The sequence below is a fragment of the Rhagoletis pomonella genome, unplaced genomic scaffold (assembly GCF_013731165.1).
Source record: "Rhagoletis pomonella isolate Grant_MI unplaced genomic scaffold, Rhpom_1.0 Rhpom_scaffold_00002, whole genome shotgun sequence".
NCBI lineage: Eukaryota > Metazoa > Arthropoda > Insecta > Diptera > Tephritidae > Rhagoletis > Rhagoletis pomonella.
Window position 1 is genome coordinate 37,156,183 of NW_023458556.1, and position 27,967 is coordinate 37,184,149.

At 32.4% G+C, this 27,967-nt stretch overlaps 2 protein-coding genes and 1 long non-coding RNA gene across 4 annotated transcripts in view; 1 reads left to right on the top strand and 2 right to left on the bottom strand.

Moving 5' to 3' along the window:
• Positions 1 to 6,285, bottom strand: part of LOC118733557 (myc protein) — a 73,956-nt gene extending 67,671 nt beyond the window's left edge. Inside the window, exon 1 of the mRNA XM_036462994.1 lies at positions 6,120 to 6,285. Coding sequence (XP_036318887.1) covers positions 6,120 to 6,250 — 131 coding nt within the window. The 5' untranslated portion in view covers positions 6,251 to 6,285. The remainder of the gene's footprint in view (positions 1 to 6,119) is intronic.
• Positions 6,286 to 6,362: 77 nt separating this feature from the next.
• The window catches only part of LOC118733558 (mitochondrial cardiolipin hydrolase), an 85,845-nt gene continuing 64,240 nt past the window's right edge, over positions 6,363 to 27,967 (bottom strand). The window contains exon 4 of the mRNA XM_036462997.1: positions 6,363 to 6,455. The gene's annotated coding sequence lies outside the window, so the exon portion shown is untranslated. The remainder of the gene's footprint in view (positions 6,456 to 27,967) is intronic.
• On the top strand, positions 12,399 to 13,611 carry LOC118733560. Of its 2 annotated transcripts, XR_004992271.1 has the most exons (4): positions 12,399 to 12,472; positions 12,517 to 12,657; positions 12,780 to 13,008; positions 13,057 to 13,611. It is a non-coding gene; the product is annotated as an uncharacterized LOC118733560 (long non-coding RNA). The 2 variants fall into 2 exon arrangements; XR_004992270.1 differs by lacking the exon at positions 13,057 to 13,611 and having other exon boundaries at positions 12,780 to 13,027.

The window sequence follows — 27,967 nt, forward strand, 5'->3', positions numbered from 1 at the left end:
TGGATTTGCTCACAGAAACTCTTGGCTAAATCCTTATCCATTTGTCCTGAAATATACTAGCCAGAAATGTGATTGCTTTATAAAAAGGAGGACCATTTTGAAATGTGAGTGTTTTTTCTCTCTAGAAAATAATTTATGCAACCTTAGTACGCGGTTTTGCATTCTTTCGATACGCGGTTTTGTACTTTAAGCGACGATATGTATGTATGTATACTTGCAATTATTTGTATTCTGCTTTGTGTCGAAATACTTGTTGCTGCACGAAGGCAAAGTGCATATTCATTCATTCACATACACGAGTCTTTATATGTACGCACACATGCATACATACGTGCTTAATGATAATTTAATTTAATTTGCAATGTTCTGCAATTGTGAAATCGCAATTTTCAACTGATCATGCAGTAAAAAAGCGAGTTATTAGCAAATGCGTTTACAAATTTTAATTCAAGAGGAGGTAACGCAGTAGTATAATAAAAAAAAAAACATTTTGCCATCTTCCATGAATTTCCGGGCATGTCCTGCCACAGCGATACACAAACGTTTATTTTCGGCGAGTATCTTACGAAACTGACTCTTCGCCTATGAAGGCGTCTTACCGACTCCAATCGGAACAAAAATCGATTTTGGTATTAAATAGATGAAAAAAAAAAAAAATTATAATTTAAATTTTTTGAGTCTCTATAGAGGAATCTGTACTCTGCCACCTGTGCGACTCGCCTTAACCGACTTCAATCCGGACCAAAATTTATATGTGATGTCTTCGACTATGGTAGTATGGATTTTGGGTATTAGACGAAAAAAAATTAATTTTAATTTTTTGAGTCTCCATAGAGGAATTTCAACTTCGTCGGACCACATGATACATATGTAGTAGCTGGTGCATGTACTTCCCTAGCTCGCTTCTCGCCGCCATATTTTATCAGTTCAGCTATCAACTTATTGAATACAATAGTGGAGAAGCGTTCCCTCCATAATTGTAAAATAATCTTGAAAATTTTCAGCAGATCTCCGTTATTACTACAAAAACACGCGCCTGCCTTAAAGTTCTTCACACTCACGTGTTCCGTCGTCCCTTTTGTATGGTTTCTACACTAAAGTAACTTGGTGTTTAGTGGAACACGGTGCAAAAAAGGGTATAACGAAACTTTTTAATAAGCAAGAAATTCATGAAATAGTCATTGAAGTTTGTCATTAACAATTATTCCTTATTACATTTCTCTTATAGTAAAAGCTGAAACCCCACATTTTTCGCGATATGTACAGCCCTATTCACTTGAATAGGTACACATATCTGGACTTGTGGGCATCAGAGAAATTTCTTTTTGATATCGTTTTGAAGAATGATTCATTTTGAAGAAAAGTGCTGAAAATGAAGAAAACACCTTGATTACTTTGGATTTTATTACACTTTTTATCAAACCACGAGAAAATTATGCTTTTTATTTTGATTCACTAGAATAGGTACAGTGGCTTTAACACAAGGAAAGGACTAGATTGTACCAACAAAAGCACACCATTTATTGTAATTCTACTATACAACACTTTCAGTATATCCTTAATTCCAATGTATGGAAAAACCCACTATCCGGAAGACAATTCTGAAAAATCAAGGACATGTCGCTGCTTACCACTTGAATCGCCAGAAAAAAACAACTGCACTCAGAAAAAAGTCAGCCAAATATATTCCTCTCAACACATGATTTGGTAACTATAAACAAATAATGTAACTATAACCAAATAATGTGTTGATAAAAACATATTTAGTTGACGTAACTAAACTCTTTTCTCAGTGTGCCAATCATCACATGGATTGTCTGACAGGCAAACTTTGCAAAACATCCAATTCCAAATTATTCCATTATGTTTAGGTCCTGTGAATAGGACGAACTCTGAAAAAAATACGACTTTGCTTCGTTATCCTCATTTTTAGAGCTCCTTCAGTGCAAATCGGTTAGTAATTTTGCTAGCATATTCAAGAACATAGTGCAGAAATATGCGACAAATGCTAAAAAAAAAAATGTCCTTAATACTTGTTTTGCATGTTTTGCAGTTCAGACCGCCATACTCTCATCTTGAAGTAATCAAGGTATTTGCTTCATTTTCACCACTTTTCTTCGAAATTAATCATTCTTCAAAATGAGGTCAAAAAGAAACTCCTCTGATGCCCACAAGTCCAGATATAAGGTTGGATCTTGAGGAAAATAGTATGTGTACCTATGCAGTGAATCGGCCTGTTTTCAAACTTATTCGTATTCGTAACCCGCCCTTGAGCAAACCGCGCACACTCACACTCAAATATGTACAGCGACTACCAGTTTGAAAATCCCCCCCAGTGTTACAAATGCACTTTGTAAACAAACCTTAACTTTTCCATATTTACATAGAAAGCAGAAGAAAAAGTAAAACAAAAGTCAAAACTTAAATTGCAATTTCAATTCAAACAATAAACAACGATAACCCGCGAAAAGCTTCTACTAAAACAGCTATAAAATCTTGTAGGTTGTGTTAGTACCTACGTTGCGAATAAATGAATAATAAATAAATTGCATTGTGCAACAACAATACCAACGTAGAAGGTGTTATAGTGATTGTTAGGCAACAAATGCGTAAACATAAACAAAACTACGAACAGTATGTACTAAGAAGAAGTCGTAGTAAAATATGTGGCCATGCAATAGAAAACAAAGAGAATGATGTAGAAGGGTAAATGAGAATATTCATACAGTCAGCGTCAAAAATATGCATACCCTGCCGTTTTGACGATTTAATTTATTTTTCTATATGTTCTAAATTTTGTTTATTCGTTTATAAAGATACATATCGTTGCCTTAATATAGAAAGGCCCTATCTCACATCGTCGCTGAAATGCACAAAGCCGTAACTAACTAAAATCTTTTATTGCATAAAACGATTTGGGGCCACATAATGCGATCAAAGGCATCATAATCAATTAAAACGTAAATTTTCGATTTTTAGTTAGTTACGGCTTTTTGTATATCAGCGACGATGTCAGATAGGGCCTTTCTATATTAAGGTAGCGATATAGTTCATACAACAGCAAAAACCATAAGATTTATTTTTTTTTCATACGGAATTCGGAAAAATGCAAGAAATTTGTATTTAGGTTTTCAATTTTTCAATTCGATGTTCGACGGCTGATATGTGAGAATTTTTTTTTCGCTGAGGGTGTTGCGAACCGAACCTTCTTTCATAAAGATTGCGTTCATGCATTATATGAAAGAAAATGCGCAACACTCACGGTAGAAAAATTCTCAAAAATCAACGTTAATTTTTAGCGTCTAATTAATGGCCTAAAAAATTGCATACTCAAATTTTAAATTTAAAAATTGAAAATCCCGATGAAAATTTCTTGACATTTCTTGTATTTCCTCGAGTTCTGTATGAATTAAAAAAAAAATATTCTTGTGGTTTTTGTTGTTAAATGAACTATATTTTTATAAAAAAAAAAAATTAATTTTGTATGAAAAATATAAATAAATCAAATCGTCAAAACGTCAAGTTATGCATATTTTTGACGCTGACTGTATGTATTTTGATTTCAGAAATGTCCATGCAGGATCTTAGATATTGACAAAGTTCGAGTGCGAAGACCGCCACATGATTGGTTCTCTTCCTTGTGGGGTATCTAAAGATCTCTAGTTGGTCCTAAGTCGGGATTGGTTCTTTACGGTTCTTTAAGGTTCCGAGAAAATTCGATCAATTTAAGAATAAACGTCCACCATTTTTAATCCGCCATTTTGGAACAGTCATTTCAAATTTTTCAAATATAAACAATATTCACTCAATCTGAAGCAATGGTAAGAATAAGCGAAATTTGAGTAAATTAAAAAAAAAACAATGAATTCCGTGACAATAAATTTCTCAAACTACACTACTACTACTTTCGTAAAACTTCCGAGCTTTTAAATTAGATTACTTAGAAATATTTTGAATATGCAGTTTGAGTCGGATTTCAAGCGACCATGCGCTTTTGATTCAGCGATCTATGTGACACTAATATACATATATGTACATTAGGGCGGGTCAATTTGTATGGGATAAGTTTTCGACTATGCGCGTATAGCGCAGAAGGATTATAGGTGTAATTCTAAGCAAATTTTACGTAGAAACCCTGGGTCTAAAATCAATTTGGAATTTGCCAATTTGCGAAAATAGTTTTCTTAGCATTTTGCTGTAGTGTCGTAAAGAAGTGGTTAAGTAAATTTTGTATAAAAACATGCCACAAGGGATTTTTTTGTATGACGAATCTATTTATGCGCTTACATATATTTTTCTTAAAAGTTCCACCAGAGAGCGCAAAAGTGAAAATTTTCTTCGAGACCTATTTTCGCAATTTGGCTAACTACAAATTGATTTTATACCCATGGTTTCTTCGGCAAATTTGCTTAGAAATACTCATTGAATCCTCCAATGCTACACGCGCATAGTAAAAAAACATTGACCTGCCCTAATGTACATACATATGTATGTACATAAATCACCAAGGAGAAAACATGCTTGTGTACTCTGCTGTGATCGAATGAGCATTCAGATGCCATACATAACAACAACGTAACTGAAATGGAAAAAAGTCGCGACTACTTAATATTTTTTATTTTTTTATTTTCATAATTGTAATTCGATGAAATCCATCATATCAATCAAAAACTGAATTTTAAATTTTTTATTAGTTACGACTTTTTGTACTTCAGCGACGATGTTTATTACGTCTTTTTGCATTTCAGTTGGCGATATATGTACATACATATGTAGTATGAGCCGTTTATTTTGACAATGGCATAAGTCACTTCACACCTCTTGTGTTTAAATGGGCGGTTACTTACATACATATATCTGAACACGACGTTTATCTTACAACTCTTAATTGTATCTAAGAGCTCGCTTTGCTACGATTTTTGTTAAATAAATAATTACTCCAAGTGCAAAATAAAAACATAATAAGTATGTATGTATGTACATATAAAAATTACAAAGATAAATAAAAATTTGCCAATAAATAAGTACATATTTGGGAAGTCTGCAGTTTGTCGCTTTGTTATCGATAAGCGTGTATTGCAGAATGATTCTACAATGATGCATTTTTGTATGTGAGCACATTAGCAAGTTTCTTGTTATCGTATAGGGAAATAAAATGGCAAATATAAGAATGTAAATAAAATAAATTTTATGTTTATACTTCTGTTTTGGTATAAATTCGGGGGACAGTAAGTAGCAGGGAAATATTGTCAAAAAAATGTTAACAAAACATTCACTGCGACACTTCTAGTGTGAAAACATACACATACATACATACATAATTAACACTCCCCTACAAAAAAATGCGACTAATCCTGGATGACTCCGGGAGCAATCGCAAAGGAACATACGACTAACACCACTTTTGATCTCTTTATATGGAATGATTTGTTCGCTTTTGTTCGAGCATGTCCTACGAAGAATGGGTATAAAAAGCGGCTAGTCACTTTTCAAAAATAAAGATACAAATTTTTGCGCATTCACTAAGTGCGTACTTATCATTAAATCGTTAATTGCACCAGTTAGAGATGAGTCGGGGACTAGTTGATCTCCAATTAGTCATCCCGAATTAGTCGCATTTTTTGCAGGGCTGTTTGAAAAAATAAAGACAAATATACATTTTTTCGATAGCTGTTTGAATGCATTTTATAGTAAACGGCTAATTGTAGTTCACAGTGGGTTTTGTTGTAGGTAAAGTTTGTTTTCATTAACGACTGGATTATGAATAGAATGAGAGGGTGCAGTAGACTCACGTCTGTATGTATTATATTCGCACATAGTTACAAATACTATTAGATTTATTTGTTTATATCTATACACATACATATGTATATACATACATAAATAGTACAGTAAATGTAGGTGGGCGCTAATTGCGGAAATACTCCGTCAATGGCAGACATGAATTCCGGAAGACCTTAGGTAAAGTAATAACAAAAAATATCTATAGATAAATAAATACGTTGCATTTTTGTTAAGTATCTCTTTAATCGACTTGAAGAAAGTCAATAAATGCTTATCTAGAAATTATTGCACTACATACATATGTACATATATTAATTTTTATAGTGACCACTTACCTCAGGCGTTTTGTATAATCATTTAAATGGGCAATTGTTGCTTGATTTTGTGGTGGTGCTGCGGCAGTGGGGTAGGATTTAAGTAAGGCACTAAGTGCTGCACTTAACTGAATTTGATTCATACTTAACATACAAATTTTGACACTTATTCTATAGGACCTGAGCTTTTGGCAGCATGAGGGCGGCTTTAAAAATAATTCGAAAGGCAATGCAAAACAAAAAAAAAAATCAGTATTTCTTGAAACACAATAACACTATTTTAAATTAATGGAATTCACTTGATCACTAATATATAATTAAAGCGTTTGATATTGTACTTGATAGTTGATTTGAGATCTGGAAAATAAAAATAAAAACATAAGATATTAATTAAGTAATAAATTGAAGCAAAGCAATAAAATTAAGTAATTAAGTAGATTAGGTCTGAAGAAAGATTTTTTTTAATCCTCTAGCTGCCAAGTAGTTGTAATAAACAGATCACACACTTCACAGGCCGTTTTTTTTTATTGTCACCCGGACGAACAGACCAAAAGCCGGACACCTGGCAACCCTGGGTGGGAGGCGGGGAAATTATGCATCAAAAATTACGAAACAGCTTTTAAAAATAGCAACTAAAATACTGTTTCATAAAACGAACGCTAAAAAAGAAGTGTCTAGTACGTTACTATTAAAAATTAAGCGAAATAATTTGGGGTCACAGCCAGTGTTGCCAGATTTCTTTAATTTCTATTTTTTTTAAACTGTGTTACCAAGAAAAAAAAGTAAGTGCGCCTGGGCCACACTGGAGAAGTGAAACTTACGTTACATATCTATTTTGTCTCATAACCAATATACATACATACATACATCTGCTTTTGCTTAAGATTATATTTTTTTTCTTTTTTCTATCTAAATAGATCCCTACCTCTACCACTGTTCGTTCTAATTCCATTTGTGTTATTCTGTTTTCCCCTATCTTCATTTTTATCGATAACAAAATCGATAGTAACATCCAATAAAATATCGATAACAAAACCGATAAAAATATCGCTAACAAAATCGATGAAACATTTGATTAAAATTTCGATGGCAAAATCAATAATAATATTGGTAGCAAAATCTATTAGAAACTCGATAAAAATATCCATAACAAAATCGATAAAAATATCCGTAACAAAATCAATAAACATCGATAGCAAAATCGATAAATATCGATAACAAAATCGATAAGTATCGATAACAAAATCGATAAATATCGATAATAAAACCGATAAAATCAATAACAAGATCGAAAAATACCGATTACAAAATCGATAAATATCGATAACAAAATCGATAAATATTGATAACAAAACTGATAAATATCGATAACAAAATCGATTAATATCGATTACAAAATCGATAAATATCGATAGCGAAATCGATAAATATCAATAACAAAGTCGATAAATATCGAAAACAGAATCGATAAAATATCGATAACAAAATCGATAAATATCGAGAACCAAATCGATAAAAATTTCGATAACAAAATAGTTAAAAATATCGATTACAAAATCGATAACAAATCGATAAAAATATCGTTAACAAAATCGATAAAAATATCGATTTTTATGTGGACATGTTCCGAAAATATCGATAGCAAAATTGGTAAAAATATCGATAAAAACTCGATAACAAAACCGATAAAAATAACGATTATTTAATCGATAAGTCCCGAGAATCCCGAAAATCTCCAAAATCACAAAATAGTTCCCAGAGTGAGTCTCTGTGTCTCTGTCTATATCCTTTCCTCTTTGATTACCTTTATTTTAATCTTTCTTCTCCTATCTTCATCTTTACTTTTATCGGTATCCTCAGCCTCCTCTTTGTCTTTACTTTTATGTTTGTCATTTTCTTCAGCTACATAATCCCCTTCACCTTTGCCCTTATATAAGTGAAGTATTTAAATTTACCTTGGTCTTCTTTTTGCCTTTATCTTTACGCATCTTTGTTTTTGTTTTTTTTTTTACCTTTGCCTTTATCCTTTTCTTTATCTATGTACGTAGTCACCTTTACTTTCATTCTTGTATTGGTCTTTTTCTAAGCGTTATTCTTTAACCTTTTATTAGCAAATTTTTGTTCAATTAATACCATACACAAGAAGCACTTGTTTCAGCCCCAACCATTTTCGTTGCACCATTTCCGTTGCACCATTTTCGTGTGCAATTTCCTTTGAATTTGCCAATTTACTCCCAACCAACCAACCGCCGCTAAAGAAGTTTCACTTCAAAAATGTATTTCAGCAAACCAAAAACATGTTGCTTTCAAAAGCTAAGGGATTTTTGGAAAATTAAAGTTATTTTATATTGCATTTAACATGGATAGCAACAAAAACAATTAATTTAAAATTAAATATTATTACAGTAAGCAACCGGTTCGTTTAAAGGAGCTCTGTTGAACTTGCATCAAATTTGCCAAATCGGAAAGATGCTGACTTATTCTCTTTGATAACACTGGATCACAAATTTTAGTCTATCCTAAAAATATTTAGATTATCCAATGTCTATGTAGAATTGCTCGGTGATTCTAAAAAACGAGTTAATTTTTTTCTATGGATACGTTTCCGAGATAATTGATTATACCGTTATTCAGCTTAAAGTAAAAAGTGGTTCCACTTAATCACGTATATCTTGTGAACCAATTTAACAATCTCAAAACGAGATACGTCGGATGAAAGCTAATAAAATTCTCCATAAACCAAATATATACATCACTTTCTGATAGGACTGAAAGTTTCTGACAAATTAATTAATCATTACAGTTTTTTTCTTATTTTTTAAATGAAAAATTAAAAAAATCAAACTTTAACAGAAGAAGAATTTTAAAAAGTATCAGGTTCTGTGCCAAGTTTTAGCATTTGTGCTAAAGCCTGTTCTGTTACAAAAAATTTAAGAAAAATCGATGGATAAATAAAGAAATATGCAGGAAAATGAAATGAGCAGGAACGCCACGTACACCTGAGTAACACGCTTTTCTGCTCATATTTCATACACAAAATCTTTTTTCATTTAACCACTCTTTACTTCTATATTTATCCATCGATTTTCTTCATTAGTAACTTGAATTTTTTTGTAACAGAACAGGCTTTAGCACAAATGTTAAAATTTGGCACAGAACCTGTTATTTTTTCAATTTTTCTGCTGATAAAGTTTGATTTTCTCATTTTTCCATTAAAAAAAAAAAACTATAACGAATAATTAATTTGTCAAAAACTATCAGTCTTATCGGAAAGTAACGTGTACATATATAGTTTATTGAGAATTTTATTAGCTTTCATTTAACGTATCTCATTTTAAGATTGTTAAATTGGTTCGTCATGTATACTTGATTAAGTGGAACCACTTTTTGTTTTAAGCTGAATAACGGTAAATTGCAAACATCTCGAAAACGTATCCAAAGAAAAAAAAATAACTCAATTTTTTGGAATCACCGAGCAATTCTACATAGAAATTGGATAGTGGCGTCTGGAAAACAAAAACTAAACTAAAGTTTGTGATCCATTGTAATTAGCGGACTCATTTTGTTATAATAAAATTAAATTTTATTATCTTTCGTAGATTTATTTGTTATTTTTTTTTACAATTGATTCGATAAATAAAATTGAGTATAATCATAGGCATGTTTTTCTAAGAGTTCTTTGGTTGTTAAAATACCACATAGTGCTGAAATTTCTAATTCATCTAAAGCTGTAATTAAAGACTTAGTTGAAAATAAATATGGGCTTCTACGGTCTCTACTATTTAGTAAATACGAGCGTTCAGTCTGCAATTCTACCGAAGGAATGGAAAACTTGAACAATAGTTGAGGTAAAAAAGTTAAAGACAAATACAAAATTTGGGGAATTTAAGCTAATTAACACCCTTTCTAATATAAAAACCCTATAAAGGGTGAAAAATCTCAATTACTATACCATATTTAAAACATAACAGTATACTCATATACAGGCTGCCTGCCTAAAGTGGGATCCACAGAAACTCAGAAACTAGTCCTCTCAGACCGAACACAGCGCACATATGTAGAACAACTTACTAAACTTAACTAAACCGAAAAATCGATACGAGAAGCGAAGGCATCACAAAACAAGGCAGGGCTGTTTAAAAAATGTAGAAGACGATCAATTTAAACCTCACTTTCGACCTACCATATTTACAGATTAAAGGCCCGTGTGCAGCTCTAAAGAAAACGGTCAAGAAAAAATCGCCATTATTTCGTGTGTATGTCCATGGAATTTCGACATGTGAGCCTGTTGCCTCCCTCTTTCCTCAAGAAATAATGGAACGGGCATATATTTCTGTGGCAAACCCGGGTTGCCTTGTGCTCTTTTTTCACAAAAAAAAACTTTAGAAAACCGTAGTAGAAAATTTAGCAAATTTCTTAAGAACTACGTACTGCCTGAAGGAAATTTGACTCAAGAAAATTTCTAAGCCATTTCTTGTACGTCATTTTATATGGAGTTTTTACTTTTCTTGAGAGCTGCATACTGGCCTTTAGACAAAGGAGGCGAAGGAAAAATGACCAGTGAATAAAAACTAGCGGAGACCTACAAAAAAATGTTTTACTCACATTTTATATCAATGAATGCAATTAATATATAAATTTGTTTACTCTGTGTGTACCTGAAATTCCTACATATTATTATATACATTTCATTTTTTCTTTTTTCTTTTTCTTTTTATTTTCTACTTATTATTATTAATTTTTTCTTCTGTTTCCCCCGCCCTCTCGCTCTTTTCCAAATACATACGTATATATGTATCATATACATATGTTTTTTTTGGATTTAATCAAAAAATTGTAAACGCGTGACTAGCACTATAAAATAATTGTAAAATTGTTGTGTTAGGATAAATCAATAAATAAACAAACAAACAAACATTGGGACAAATTTCATTTTTCTAGAAATCTATAAACGGTCTTATCGGATAGAGAGTGAAGACAGACTATACAAAAAAAAAAACATTTAGATTGGTCTAAATTTATTTCTATGTACTGGAAGAAGATACTGCCTTTTAAACATTTTTTCAATTGCCAAGAAGTGTTTTCTGGTAACACTGCTCACAAGCACAGACGATGGCAAAAAAGGAAAAAAAAAACTTTTAAAACATACTGAAAGCTCTTTTTTCACTCTCTTTTGAAAAATCGTACAAAAAGTGTGCAAAAGAGGGGCGCTAAAAGCAGAGGAAGTCGATGAAAACTGTTGAATTGTATTTGTATCAGCGTTACCGCTTTGGTAATTTTTAACCAAAATTGGTAATTTTTTTCTTTATTTATGAAGTTTGGTAATTTGGTAATTTATTTTTCAATTTGGTAACTTTTCGATTCGGTCTTACATGTCAAATAGGTCAATATTGGTTCTAATTCCACATTAGTAAGTGGCCCGTAAGCGTTTCCTTTTAGGGAAATACCAGGTAATCCTGAAAGTTTCGCAAGGCGAAAGTTGCTCCTGCGTTCCTTGTCTACTAGGATGGTTTGTTCTTTAACAAACCGCTTGAAAGTGGCTATTGCTAAGTATATCCACCGTGTCCTTTCCTGGAAGGTTTTGGGTGGCCCTACCTTTCCCTGTCAGCTCGTCAGCTTTTCAATTACCATCGATTTTCCGGTGTACCCGGCAACCATATATATCAGTAGAATTCTACGCAAATATGTACGCTCTCGTTAAAAACCTACGGCATTCAGCGGGGGACTTCACTCTGCCTATGTGTGAGTCGAAAGCTTTCTTTCAAGCGTTGAATTTTTGATATATTTTTTTGTCACTTGTTTACATACAGTGGTCGAAAAAATTATAACCGCACCATATTTTGAAAGTTTTAACATGTTATTTTTTTGTAATTTAATTTTGGTTATTTTTTATAAAAATATTGTTCTTTCTTTTCAAACTTTGTTCAATATTTAAAAAATTCAACAAACTCTCGAAAAAATTATAGGTTAATGGAGCGCTGATTGCCTGAAAAGCTAGGTATCCTCGGATATAACTACATATGTACAGACATATCGAGCCCGAACTGCCAAAATAACGTTAGCGACATTTTTTCAAAATTTTCTTTTTGATACAGAAAGGCATCGATATGTATATTTGTACAGTTCGGCACATAAAATAAGTTTGGTAATTTTTTGTTGAATTTGGTAACTTTTTCCAGTGATTTTGGTAAAAAATAAAAAAACTTTGTGGCAACACTGATTTGTACATATGTACGACGAAGAAAAAAAGCAAAAACCTGAAACCTGCCGGCCGGTTTTCATTGACGTGTCGTGTTTGTACAGCACACTACGAGAATACGCGCATACCACAATGAGATACGATTCTTTTCAGTGGTAGAGTAGAGTAGTAGTATGTAAGTTGTCTTGTACATATGAAAACGTAAATATATATTCGTAGTAGCGTATAGAATTGAATCGATTGAGCCAACGAGCCGTAGGAAGAGGGGGCCAGGGGGCCCTCGGGTACACGAATGTGTATGGATATTTCACAATTTCACAGCGATTACCAGTGAATCGGTCGACTGGGAATTTCACAACGGTATGAAAGTGACAAGTATTTAAAGTATTTATATATGTGTGTATGTGTATGTAAGCTTACATAAACTCACACGTAATACCAAAAATATTTAATTTCAGATAATTTTTTTCCATTTTTTGCAGACATCATTTTGCTATATCTTCATGACTATCACCACCCACAACTTCAGCTAATATGTCCGACATGACAAACTAAATGTTATCAATAGCTCCATTATCACCTACACTGAGTTCTAGAAAAATGAAAGGACGTTTACAATTTCTTAAAAATTATCATTACGATGTCTATTTACTATGTACACATCTGCATACATACATATGTATGTATGCCTGTGTATTCAGGTGTACAAATGTAAGAAGGCAAAGTTTGCCTTGTTAAAAAAAAAATAATATTTTGCAGCTCACTCGAGAGAAAATTTAAAGAGCGGCATTTTAAAGTACTCAAAGAAGCACGATTGAGAGAATACAATATTCTATCGTTCTTGTCAAAGAAGCACATAAACCCACTCTTGAGCAAGTGTAACGCAAAAGAGGAAGCGAATGAGTGAAGTAGTACTGAGATTTTTAAGAGCAGCAAATAAAAAACTACGCAGCAGTGTTACCGTTGTGCGACTAAAGTATCAAATCGACACTGGATATCGATGCCCCCTGACAACCACTTTTTAGAAATAGGCTTATGTATTTTGAAACTTTTCTTAGACATCATGCGACTTTTGACCGACTTTTTCTTTGATTAAAAATTATATATATTATATACCCAATTGGACAAGTTTTTCATAAAATATTACTTTTCAAAGGCGCTCCAAAATTACATCTCTATAAAGTTATTTGTGTTAAACTCATTTTCGTGGCTCCCGGTACAAACAAATAATCGGCGATAATTTTTATACAAGCTTAAAAGGCTAAACTTTGTTGTAATAATTGTTATCTGCTAACGTTGCTTTTGTGTTATATTGATGTATGTACTTTTTTAATTAAATTTTGTTTTCATAATAAATGCAAAATATGCAAATGCATATTGAGTATTTTTAATATATCCCTCATCAATAGGTTTTTATTTTAAGGGAAAAAAATATTTTTAATAGAAAATAATCTGCAATAGAAATTTATTAAAAAAAAATGGGTTATACTCGTCGATGAAATAAAGTCGAGTCTAATGTAAGGTGCAGCTTTTTTGACAGATTTTCCATTGAAAATTATGTCAAATAGCTATAACTAGAGTCGATTTTGTTTCGACTATGAATATGCCCCAATAAGTTTCGAGAGGTAAAATTATAAAAGTCTCTATATACATGGTATAAAAGATTTGAATTACTTCAAGACACTTTCGACTTTCGAAAATTTTTCAACGGTAACACAGTTTCAGAATTGGGTTTTGGTTTTTACGAAAAGTAGTATTTTAGGCAAAACGTTAAAATTGAAAAGGAGCATGTAAAAATACAACACCGATATATCTGTATATGACTAAGGCAGGATGATGGGGTGCGATTAGATGACATAAGTACATATGTATATACATAAATATTTATGACCAAACGATCTGAGCGTTGCCCACAGTCCCGTTTTCGGCGGGACGCTGCCGGATTTAAGAGCTAAGTCCCGGTTCCGGTACAACACAAGGCGGGGACGTGGAAAGCTAATGACTGATAAACGACACTCACATATTGACAAGATTTGCCCATTTATCTTAATACATATTTTTTTTAATTTTTATTATTTATTTATAAAAATGCATATATATTATGTATATATAATATTTAACAAAAACCATATAAATCACAGTTTCAGCCTTTATGCCACATTTGAGAAAAAAAAATCTACAAACTCGTAAAATTTTCGAACTTTTGAATTCGATTTGAGAAATATTTTGAGTATGCAGTTTTGTAGCCTATTCAATTTTAATAATAATAAATAATAAAGCTCAAATTTAAAGTTTCCGAGATTTGCCGTTGATTTTTGGTATTTGTTTGTTTTTTTTTTGTTTACGATGTCAGTCATTTTCTTCCAGGCAAAGTATATATGTTTGACGACTCTCTATGGAGAAAATGAGCAAAACCTTCAACACAAAAAAAAAAGACTCGCAAAAATCAACGGTAATTCGGACCCAAGGTGTATTAAACAAGGTGTGATTGACAACTCAGTGCGGCTCTCTTTTAAGGTACTATAATGTCAAAAAGTATAAACAAACGACATAACCCTTAGTGATGCATGTATCTTATCAGCACTGATGCCCTAGGCTTTTATTTCGATTATAGTTTTGTTTTACTTACATTACTTATGTACATCCAGTGTTCGCAATATGTTAATCTGATTAATGATTAAAAATTAACGATTAAAATGTTAATCGCGATTGACGATTAAAATTAATTAATCGTAATCAACTGAACGATTAATGATTAAATTTTTGTAATCGTTAATCGCTGGCGGCGATGACGATTAATTAATTTTAATCATTAATCGTTAATCCAATTAAAAAGAAAATCTGATTAAGTTGTCTAGTTTGTCCGAATTTGAAACCAAACACCAGTTACAGTAATTATTTCGTGTTTAACGCTTATAAAAAGCACATAATATAAAAAAAATATATAATTATTGTTATTAGTAATACAGAAAACTGGGAACTTTTACAACCCAGCGCACATGTGCAGAGGGATATTAAAACCTAGTTTGTAAAACGTCTGTTGGAATAGATCTTAATGAAAATGCACACGAAATTGCTTAGATTGATGAGGAAAACCGACTTAGCCATACCCGATTAACTGGCCTTGTGTGCACAGGAAAATTCCATCATAAATTAATTAATCACCAAACCTACTTAATCAAATTAAGGGTTAATGATTAAAAATTCATTTTTTTTAATCGTGGTTACGATTAACTTTTTAATCAGATTAAAATTAATCAGGATTAACTGTAATCGGATTAAATTTAATCGAGTTAACTAATTGATTAAAAAATCAATCGATTAGTGCCAACACTGCTTACATCACATACATTTTGTCAATAAAATAAAACAAATTGTTTATAAAATCGTTTTAGCAATTTTCTTGTTTTTATTGCCCAAGTTTTGTGCTTTTGTGCGTTTATTTTTATATTTCAATTTTTTATCCTAAGCATTATTCGACACTTATAAAAGTATGATTTTACATTTTTTACCAATTTTATATGTGAGCTTAACTCTAACAATTTTGAAATTAAATTTTTTTCATGCGAAATAGTTTGGGCATCAACAAAGAATGTATTCTGATCGCGTACTAAATCCTCACTTGTATCAGTTATTTCGTATGGCATTGGGACTGCGCATGGGTATAAACGAGCTCGTTGGAACGTGTTTGATTTGGACATCACTTTCCTTGAAGTGGTTTTCACAAACGCGAGATGAATCACGTAGTACAACACCACAGCTTTATTCCCATCGCTGCCGTCTAAATTCGCAACTAGGTGGTTTAAAACATCGCACTATTTTCGTGTCCTGACTTTTATTGCATACAGCGCACCGTTCAAACGTTTTGCTCCGTTTCATCTTGGTTTCCTTACATTAAATATTTAAGCAAAGTCGAACGTATTTACTTATTACCAAACTTAAATGTACTTACTTGCTCTTCTCGGCGGTTTATCTCTTAACAATTTCACGTTTATTAAGAAAATTTGTTGCTTGAAAAATTTGTGTGTATTTTTTTTTTTTTTATTCAAATTTGAAAAAAAACACATTTTCAAATGGGTTAACAATTCATTTCAATTTGACATTATTAGCCTGTTTCTTATGAGAGCAATGTCAAAATCAATTACACTTTGTTGAATACATTTTGGTCGGACCTACCTTAAACTTGCACTTTGTTATACTAAAATAGAATGAGCTCCGAAACTGTAAGCTCAAAATATTTCTAAAAAAAATCTAGTTAAAAAGCTCGACATTTTTACGAAAGTTTGATTTTTTTAAATTTGCACAAAGATCGAAACTTGGATTTACATGGTTTTTATTAAAGAGTATACTATATTTTGATTAACAAATAAAATTAAGAAATATTAATATAAATGGTCAAATCTTGTCAATATGTGCGTGTCGTAAAGTGATAAGCATTATATTTAGTTGTACTTTTTTAATATTTTAGTTGGGAAACATGTAACACCGAATCGAAGAAGTTATCAAACTGACAAACAAATTTCTAAATTACCAAACACGTATCTATTGTGGCCTAACCCTTCAAGTAATTTTAGAGCCCATTTATTAATAAAATTATTTTTATTTACGGCAACATAGAATGATATTTATAACCTTTTGTATTTCAGATCTACATATATGTCTCAATAGTGGGCGAAGCATTTACTATCGCTAACCATTTGAGTGATGTTGCAAAATATATACTACATACTCGTATCAATTTTATAGTTTTCCAATTTTCTTACAATGCGAACTATTTACCTACTCAACGTTTTAATGAAATTATTAAGGCAACAAACATTTAACCTTAAAGCTTGTACATACATTCATACATACATACATATGTGTGGAACTAAAATAAACACAAAATACATATGTATGTACATTAGGGTGCCTATCGAAAATTCTTTTTTTGAAAATTTCAAGACCCTACCCCCTAATTTTATTCATTTTTACAAGAAATGCTATTGCCTATTTTTATAGATGTTTTAAAGGTCATTTAGAGGTCGCGACCTGTCGATTTAGGCGATTTTGTAGATTTATGCGTTTTTCATTAAAACGAATAAAATTAGGGAATAGGGTCTTGAAATTAAAAAAGAAACATTTTCTATGGGCACCCTAATGTATATATAAATGAAACAATTCATTTAAATATGGAAATAAATGCTGTTGTTTGACAATGAAATATAAACTGAAACAACTGAACAATATCAGCGAAAAATGTTGCATTCGATTATTAAAGGTTTGCTATTTTAATAAATGGGTTTCAAGTTCAGAATACAATACAGTCCGACTGGAGCGAGCCTAATGAGAACAAACATGTATATGTTTAAAGTACAAAAAAAATAGTGTTTTTGCCTTCACTAAATAGTGAAATAAAAATGGTAATTAGTATTTATGACTTCATTAAATAAGTACTGCATACAAAAGTAAGTAGTGCAAAGAAATCGCGAAAATTCCGAAATAGTCCTGAGATTCCAAAAATAATGCCGAAACGCTGAAGTTCCGAAAACTCTACAAAAAATACCGAATGATCTCGAAAAATATAATGAAAAATTCCAGAAAGTCCTAAAGAAATGGAGAAAAGTCTTGAAAATGTACCCAAACTTCTTCGTAAAAATCCCGAAAAATAAAACACAGGGAATCCTGAAAAAAAAAACTTTAAAAAAAATGCGAGAAAATTTTTCCAAAAGTTTCAAACAGTCTGCAAAATCGATATTGTCAATCTTTAACATAAAAAGGAAATTAGTATTTCTTTTCCTGAATCCTTTAGTATTTAAACTTAAGTAAACCCACGAAATTTAATTCGCTGGACGAAGTTTATGTCGTTGAGCTCATACAGCTGATCGTTCCATAGTCTGGGGTATTCGCATTGCAGCTCTCAAGAAAATCAAAAACTCCATATAAAACCACTCATGAAATGGCGAAGAAATTTTCTAGTGTCAAATTATCTTAAGGCAGTACGCAACTCATAAGAAATTTGCTACGCTTTCTACTACGGTTTTGTAAGTTTTTTTTTTTTTTTTTGTGAAAAAAGAGCACAAGGCAACCAGCCCATGTTTACAACAGCAATATATGTATGCCCGTTCCATTATTTCGTGAGGAAAGAGCGAGCCAACAGGCTAGTGAAATATCAGATGTCAAAATTCCTTGGACACACACACGAAATAATGGCAATTTTTTCTCGACCGTTTTCTTAAGAGCTGGATACTAAGCTTTAAGCTCTTCCCGGTGGCTATAGCCAACTATATGCTAATAGGCACACAAGAATGGGACCTGGTCAGCAGCACAATAGCGTGAGTGGTGAAATGTTTGAGATCAGTGGCGTAGCCAGGATTTCGCGAAGGGGGGATGAAAAAAAACTTCAGCGATAGCTTAAAGGTGAGACCCTCAATGGCTAGAGACGTCGCTTGTATAATTTTTCATACACACAGTAGTGGAAAATAAATACTGAGAAGACATTTTAACAAATTTTTCCTATTTGCCCTTTGTTTATTTAATATTTATTATTTTTTATAAAAGTATAGCTCCATGATCTAACAAAAAAACATATAAATTCATATTTAAAACTTTGTGCAAAAATTATAAAAAATCTGCAAACTTGCAACTTTTTAATCCGATTTTTTAGAAATTTGTTGAGTATGCAACTTTATAGCCCATTAAATTTTGGTAGAATAAAGTGTAAGTTTTATGTTACTAAAAATCGCGTTGATTTTTGGCATTTTTTTTTAACGCATTTTCTTCCATAAAAAGTATGTTCGACATTTTTTTTTTTGTATCCCCCAATTCCCCCCTCTAGCTACGCCACTGTTTGAGACGGTATACAACATACTAAATCGGAATGAACTCGCTAGCGGTATAGGACCCATTGTGACACAAATTGCATAAAGCCAGAAGAGACATGGTGCTCAGTGCTCAATCCACCTCCCGACGAAATACTTAACATTGGTGCTGGGAGGTTTTGGGGTTTAAAGTCGAACACCTTTAAACAAAAAATGTACATGTGTGCATATAACCGATTACAAATGTCAGAAATGAGTGCGCACATCTTTTGCACAACTTGTGAAAATTGTATTACGTTTTTCATTAAGGCATATTTACGTATAACATTCTGAAAAGGCAACATTAAATAAATATATTTCATTAGTTGCTAATTATATATTTTATCAAGTCTTCGCTGGAAATACGGCGCGAAATGTATGTACATTAGTATGGTTCAAAATAAGTGAAGTCGGAATTTTAATGCTCTCACCCTGTAGGATTGTTTTATATCGAAAAAATACCCCTACTTGTTATTTTGAAATTAAAAAATATTTAGAGGTCGCTCAACGCGCTCAAAGTTTTCCATGTATTTTATATAAAAAAAACACAATTTTTCGCAGAAATGTATAGAATTCTTGAAAATCAATATTTTTCGATCGGAAAACTCTCCTTATCTGCAGGAGATTCCCAACAATAATACTCAATTGTTTATTTAACCGTTTTTTCATTGCAACTATAATTTATAGGTCCGCCATAAACCCACAAAAACCCCGATAAATGCAATGGTGGGACCAATAAAAAATCATTAGTATAAAAAAATGGTTAAATAAACAATTGGGTAATATTATTGAAAGCCTCCTGAATAGAACAGGAGTTTTCCGATCCAAAAATATTTATTTTCAAGAATTCTATACCATTTCTACGAAAAGTTTTTTTTTTCTCATATAAAAATACATGAAAAACTTTGAGCGCTTTGAGCGACCTCTTAAATATTTTTGGATTTCAAATAAATAAAATAGTAGGGGTATACTTTTTTTTGTATATGGAACAATTCTAGGGGGTGAAAGCATTACATTTTCGACTTTACTGTTTTTGGACCACCCTAATGTGCATACACATTATGCCACAACAAAAATGAATAATAAACTTTGTTTTATGCATGTACAAATGTATTCGCAAAAGCACAGATGCGTTTGTTTACATACATACATACATATGTACATAAATATGCGCCGAATTGTATCTGAGCTTGTTGGGTGCGCTTGTGCCTCGCACGCACTGACGCACAAATGCAGGAAATGCTTGCAGCGTAACCACAAATACTCGTATAAAGAAATTTAGATACACATTGAATATATGTACAAGTACCCTTATTTTGGGAACTTGAGGTGAGTTCAATGACCTTTGCATTGTCTGCGAACTTAAGTTTTCACTGGCTGAAGGTCATAGCATAAGCAAAAGCGCATTGCCACCTGCCACGACCGCCCACTTTCGTTAGCGTGCAAAGCGATAGAAATAGTGAGTATGTATGTATATAGAGCGCCCCCCTTTTGACCCTCAGTATTGACAGTTTTCCTTTTGTTTACTTAATATTTAATAATTTTTTACAAAAATATAGAATATCATCGGCCGTTGAAGGATTGAAGAACGTCTTATCTCAGAATTTGGTTGGAAAACGCCCTATCTCAGCTGCCGATTCGAAAACGATATTTCACCATTTGCTAAGATAGGGACGTTTTTAAACCAGCAGCCGATATGCCGCTCTTTCACTCAGCCGTCGTTATTATATTACAAAAAGTATGTAAATCCGATTTTCAAACTTAATAAAAAAATTTATAATTTTCATCAAAATTTCGAACCTTAGAAAATTTTGAATTTTTTTGAGTATGCAGTTTTGTTGCCAATTAAATTTTAGTATACTAAAATGCAAGATTCAAGTGGCCACAAAATAGCGTTTTTGATGTTTGCATTAGTATGTTTAAAAAAGTTTTTGTATGGGAGAAAATGAGGAACACCATCAGCAAAAAAAAAATCTCAAAAATTAGCGCGAATTCCTAGCCGTTTGAAATTTACATGATATAAATAGAACTGCATTCCCGAATTTTTTCAAGAAATTCCAATAACCATTTTTCGAAATTCGACGAATTTTTATGCATCTTCTACAAGGTTTGAAACTTTGAGTTACAGGGTTTTCGTGTTGGTATAAACTATATTTTTGTAAAAATAAACAAAAAATATATAAAGAACAAATAAATGGTCAAAACTTGTACAGAAGTAGGTAATGTCCCTAAACATGCGGCCACAACTGCACAAATGCACTTACAAATTGTATCTTAGAAAAAAATAAATAAATAAAACCGTGCAGTAATAGGTAGATCGTGGATGGCGGCCAAACGAAACTGGCCACAAAAATTATTTTGAGAGGGAGAAAAAAGTGCATCACGATTGGTAAAATAGCTTTTGTTCAATATACTAGCTGCCAAATACAGACCACTTACTACTAACAGTTCAATTGGAGTATTGGAGTGTCGTATTGTTGTAAACTTTAAACGGCTAAAAATATATTAAGGGGTGCGCAAGGTACCATAAAAGGTCATATTATGCATTTTCACAATGTTAAAATATATTTAATTACGGTTTCACGTTCTCTAAAAATTTATTTAAGCTTTTCAAGTTTACAACATACAATAATACGACACCGTTGTGAATACCCCAAAAGGTAATGGCTTTAGAAGAAATGGAATGGAGCGTTTCGTGGCTGGCCGGCCCCGGACGGATCCTTCTCTACACACATTCCTCCAAAGGGTGAATGGGAGAATGGCAGAGGGGTATTCCATCAAGAACTCTCAGTAAATCTCATGTTCAGACTGCGTGATTGTTGTGCAGCGTCTTTCAGGAAGAGGTGGCAACTTTAAATAGGCAGCCGACTGTCAAGTACCCCGTTCTAGTACTTACCGACCAGATCACAGTTCCACCCTAATGTCAGTAAATTAAAGCGCACCAAAAATCATTAACTTTTGCTAAGGGAGTATTTTTATTATTCTAATACTTATAGAGTAAAATATGAGCATCATAAGCATACTCTAAATTTATACTTAGAAACATAAAGTTTGGTACTAGCAGCTCTTTCGGCTAGAGGAAAAATTTTGGAAGTTGCCCCAAACCCTATCTCGGAAAAAAAAGAAATTTTGGACCACTCTAATGTATGTACATACATACATACATATACATACTATAAGAATGTAGTGCCACGTAAATTCTGGCGAATGCTCAAATCACTTTTTTTCTAGCTATCGGCTAATGTTTATTTTGCATTACGCTACAATGTATTACAATTTGTTTACATTGTATATATGTAGTTATATTAAAGCATTTACGGATAAAAATATATTTACGACTAAATATGCATATGCACCGAATGCTTTTGCATGTCGGCCTGTAATTAGTTGTGTACGTAGTATCTCGCCACGATAATATATTTTAAACAATTTGAACAGAAAAAGGCTTCTTTTCTATAAAAGTTAATATATGTATTTAAAAAAAAAAATTAATACAAGGCTTTTTTTATTTTGTTACTTTTTTTATTACCTATTATTACACACATACGGATGCCTCAAATATCCCACAGCAATAGTCAAAACAAATAAGGCGTTCATATCCAAAAGTAAGTGGTCCGTGCAGACATATGTACATAATAATGGGCATACCTACATATGTACATATGTATTATGCATATGGCTCCCACTGACCCTCACATTGATATTAACATTTTGCGTATAAATCAATTTCGAATGCTTTTCGCTTTTTATTTTGAATGCTTAGATTTCACGCAAAAAAAGTGCGCAGAACACGAGAAACGACCTTGATTTGTAAATTTTCGGACGTTGGAATTTCTAAGGCGCATGAATTTGTATGTACAAGCATGTGTATGTATATTTATGTAATTGCATAAATATGTACATTAGGGTGCATCACTCCCCATACAAAAAAAAACGGTACTGTTTTTCCATCGGAACTATTTATAAACTTTTTAATATTTTAAGATTTTCGTAAAAATATTTCAGACAAATATAAAGATTTATGTGAGCTAGACCGATTCTTTATTTTGATTCCATTGATAAAATTGTCAAACATTTTTATGCAGACCTTTAAACTTAAACTCTCGATCATCTGAGTTCACTTTTTGGAGGAAAAAATATTTTTAAAAACTAGTTTTATTACAAAACACGATTTTTGGAGGTATTTTCAAATCGGTCCAGCTCATATATGTAAATCTTAATATTTTTACGAAATATTTTGGCGGATGTATTTAAATATGTACAAATAACGGGTGATTTTTTTGAGGTTAGGATTTTCATGCATTAGTATTTGACAGATCACGTGGGATTTCAGACATGGTGTCAAAGAGAAAGATGCTCAGTATGCTTTGAAATTTCATCATGAATAGACTTACTAACGAGCAACGCTTGCAAATCATTGAATTTTATTACCAAAATCAGTGTTCGGTTCGAAATGTGTTTCGCGCACAAATTTTGTTCAGCGATGAGGCTCATTTCTGGTTGAATGGCTTCGTAAATAAGCAAAATTGCCGCATTTGGAGTGAAGAGCAACCAGAAGCCGTTCAAGAACTGTCCATGCATCCCGAAAAATGCACTGTTTGGTGTGGTTTGTACGCTGGTGGAATCATTGGACCGTATTTTTTCAAAGATGCTGTTGGACGCAACGTTACGGTGAATGGCGATCGCTATCGTTCGATGCTAACAAACTTTTTGTTGCCAAAAAATGGAAGAACTGAACTTGGTTGACATGTGGTTTCAACAAGATGGCGCTACATGCCACACAGCTCGCGATTCTATGGCCATTTTGAGGGAAAACTTCGGAGAACAATTCATCTCAAGAAATGGACCGGTAAGTTGGCCACCAAGATCATGCGATTTGACGCCTTTAGACTATTTTTTGTGGGGCTACGTCAAGTCTAAAGTCTACAGAAATAAGCCAGCAACTATTCCAGCTTTGGAAGACAACATTTCCGAAGAAATTCGGGCTATTCCGGCCGAAATGCTCGAAAAAGTTGCCCAAAATTGGACTTTCCGAATGGACCACCTAAGACGCAGCCGCGGTCAACATTTAAATGAAATTATCTTCAAAAAGTAAATGTCATGGATCAATCTAACGTTTCAAATAAAGAACCGATGAGATTTTGCAAATTTTATGCGTTTTTTTTAAAAAAAAAGTTATCAAGCTCTTAAAAAATCACCCGTTACAATGTATTTTATAATTCCTGTGGAAAAACAGCGACTTTTTTGTTGAGCCACGCTAATGTAAATATTTATTTAAATACTTGTATAATTATAAAAAGTCGATTTCTAAAGCTAATAAGAACCTATGCCGCTGCGGTTTTGGATTTTCAATACAAACGTTGTATCAACAATTTTTACTTTAAACATGTACTATGTAAAACATATCGAGGGCTTATGTGCGCCTTATTTTGCAACTTTGTCCTACAAAGCAGGACTCCCTCAGAAAGGTTCATTTAGTCATAAAAAACGTGAACTGCGAAAAAAAATTTAAATCGGATAATGGAAAGACTTGCCTTAAAGGCACTAAGTTCAGCAAATTCATAGAATTTTTCACGTTGTGGCCAGAATTGCTTAGGCGATTAAAACGCCAAACAAGTAGAAGATATAAAATGTTTATATAGTTTTATGAGCGTGAAAAACTGACCAAGAGCCTTTTACGTACCTAGTTTGAGATCAAAAATCAACAAAATACTCGATTCACTGACATTTTTTCAGCATTTTTTCTGGTATGACTTCACCCAGCCCAAACTGGTAATAGTGCGGCTCCATTAAAGATACATAAAATATTTTCGAGGTCAAAAAACTTTAATGTCTGCAAGTCTGCTGTATATGTATCACTAGTTATGTATAAGTAGATCTTTATCTCCATCACTCAGTTATCTGAAACTGTAGCTGTAAAACGCGAGTAATCGTAATCAATGTACAAGGTTTGAAATACATACATATGTAAGTATAAACATAAATATGACCAAATAAAATTACAAAAATAAACAACAGTCTACCAATGGCCGCTATGATAATAAAAAAATATCGACATGCACACTATTCATTCATTATCAAAAATTGTAACATAAACAAAACAGAAATAAATGTTTGACTGGTTGCGCCCAAAAAAATGGTTATCAAAGTATGTATGTAATATAACAAACACACCTTACAGAAAAGGCGGCTTCTAATGAGTTCGTGGCCAGTGTTACCGTTCTAGCGCTTTTCCCGCCAAATTGTTAGGATTTTTCCCACTTGGTAGGTTTTTAAGTTAAAACTAAATTTGGTAGGTCCAAGTTCGTTAGGTAGAACAAAAAAATTACATTCAAGTTGGCTCAACGCCGAAACCGGTTTTTTCCTAAAAGACTTTGCTCTCTATCGACCGAAGAGCGCGTAAAACGGATCACGGATGTGGCTAAAGACCCTAACAGCAACATACCGGTCTGTTCTGCACTATGGGTCATCATACTTTTTACACTGAATTTGACTAGATCTAAGGAATTGGCTGTGATTAAATAAAAAAAGGGAAGCATCGATATATTCTAGGTTCAGAACTGGTTTCGTTGAAATTTTGGTAGGCAAAAAATGTTCTAAGTGGCAACACACTGTTCGTGGTATATCATAGAAAGCAGGTTGGGCCGATTAATTCGCATTTTCGTACAAATATTCTTTGAAGACCTGAATCCGTTGAAAGAAGTTGCTGACATTGAAATTGCGTGCCGACGTGACATGTATGTATGTATTTGTTTTACTGTACCACACTTGATTTTTTATTCTTTATTTTTAAGCACTGCGCAAGGATATACATATCCGTTTATGTGCGTACATACATATTTATGTGTGTACCTACTTGCGTCTGTGCATGCGCCAACTCTCGCTCTGGGGTTATATGTACAGTTTTGCTGGGTTTTGAACCTGCTTGAATTTGATCACACTTTAACCTTTCTCAGACCATTTTATCCACATATGTATGTATGTATCTACATATATGTACGTTTGGACATGTTTTAGTAATCATTTAACGCACAAACTGGCCATTGTTTTGCTTTGTCTTGGCGGTTAGCTTGTATTCTGTTTAAGTTGTGGTGCCTTAATTACGGCTATGACCTTAACCTTTAATATTGTATGCATCAAAGGTGGCAGAAAGCTAGACGCTTTCCACGTAACTTTTTAGGGAGATGCGCTTCCTTTTACGCAGAATATTTATAAAAATTCATCTCTCTCTTCGACTGCTTTGGTAACAAAGGGTACACAAAAAGGTGCTTTGCAGACGGAAGTTAAATTAATAAGGAACATAAAACTCCTATCAAATTTTGTGAGAAAAATTTTGAATCTTTTTCTAATTTTTTTTTTAAGTATGTCTACTTAAAGTTCAAGCTATGAACTGCTCAATTTTTTAACACCGCATATTTCGTAAAATAATAAAAATTCGTCGATTTTCAAAAAATGGCCCATCAAAATTTTTGAGCTAAGCTTTTAAGTTTTAACTAGAGGTTAACTTTAACCAGACATGGTGCAAACGGCCCTAAATGATAGCTCACATTGTATTATTTATTTATTTTATTTAATTATCTACTTACAGTGGTGGTACACAGGGTTTTGTCATTGTAACAAGTTGTGGGTATTTCTATTTTGTCTATTTATTGTAAGTCCAAATTTCAAACTTTGTACAAAATTAGGAAAATTCAAGCAAGTTTCATTAATATAGTACTTATCATAACTACAGTATCGGTCATATCTATAGCACGCCATTTCATTTCAAAGTGATATTGTGTGCCACTTATGTTTATTTATTTATTTTTAAGAATTTTCAATTAAAATACAGTTCTTTCTCTAACAAAACCCATAATAAACCCAAGTTTAACAATTTGTAGAATTCTACAAAAAAGTGCAACAAATTTTCATATAAATTTCAAACTTTTTTCTCGGAAGTGTTAGAATTTTTCTGAATACACGGTTTTATAGCCCAATCAATTTTAGTCTGATAATGTGCAAGTTTCAAGTGGCTAAAAGTTACCGTTGATTTTTTAGAATTTTTTTCGCCAAAGGTGTTGCGGTTTTCTTCCATATACAAATAAATTTAGTTTATTCATAACATGTATGGAAGCCAATGCGACAAAAAAAAAATCTAAAAAATTAACGGTAATTAGGAGCCACGTGAAATTTGCACATTATCAGACTAAAATTGCAGGAGCTAAAAAACTGTTTACTCAAAAAAATTCTAACACTTCCGAGAAAAAAGTTTGAAATTTAGGTGAAATTTTGTTGCACTTTTTTGAAGTTTTCTACAAATTTTTAAACTTGGGTATATATGGGGTTTGTCTGAGAATGAACTAAATTTTAATTGAAAATTCTTAAAAATTAATAAATAAACATAAGTGGCACACAATATCACTTTGAAATGGCGTGCTATAGATATGACCGATACTGTATATGACACTCACATATTGACAAGTTTTGACTATTTATTTTATTATTTTGAAATTTCAATTATTTTTTTTTATAAAAATATGGTTTCTTCTTTAACAAAACTCTTATAAATCCAAGTTTAAATCTTAGTGCAATGTTACAAAAATCAACAAACTTTCGTTAATACTTAGAGCTTTCTAAATAGATTTGCTAGAAAAAATGTTGATTATTCAATTTTAGGGCCGTTTTCACAAGTAGCTTTCAAATTTATCTGCCCTTCAAACACATTCTTTAGAACAAAATTTTTAATTAAAGGGTAGATAAATTTAAAAAGCTACTTGTGAAAATGGCCCTTAGTATAGTAAAGTGCAATTTTGAACTAGCTGCTATCTACCGCTGATTTCTGGCCTTTTTTT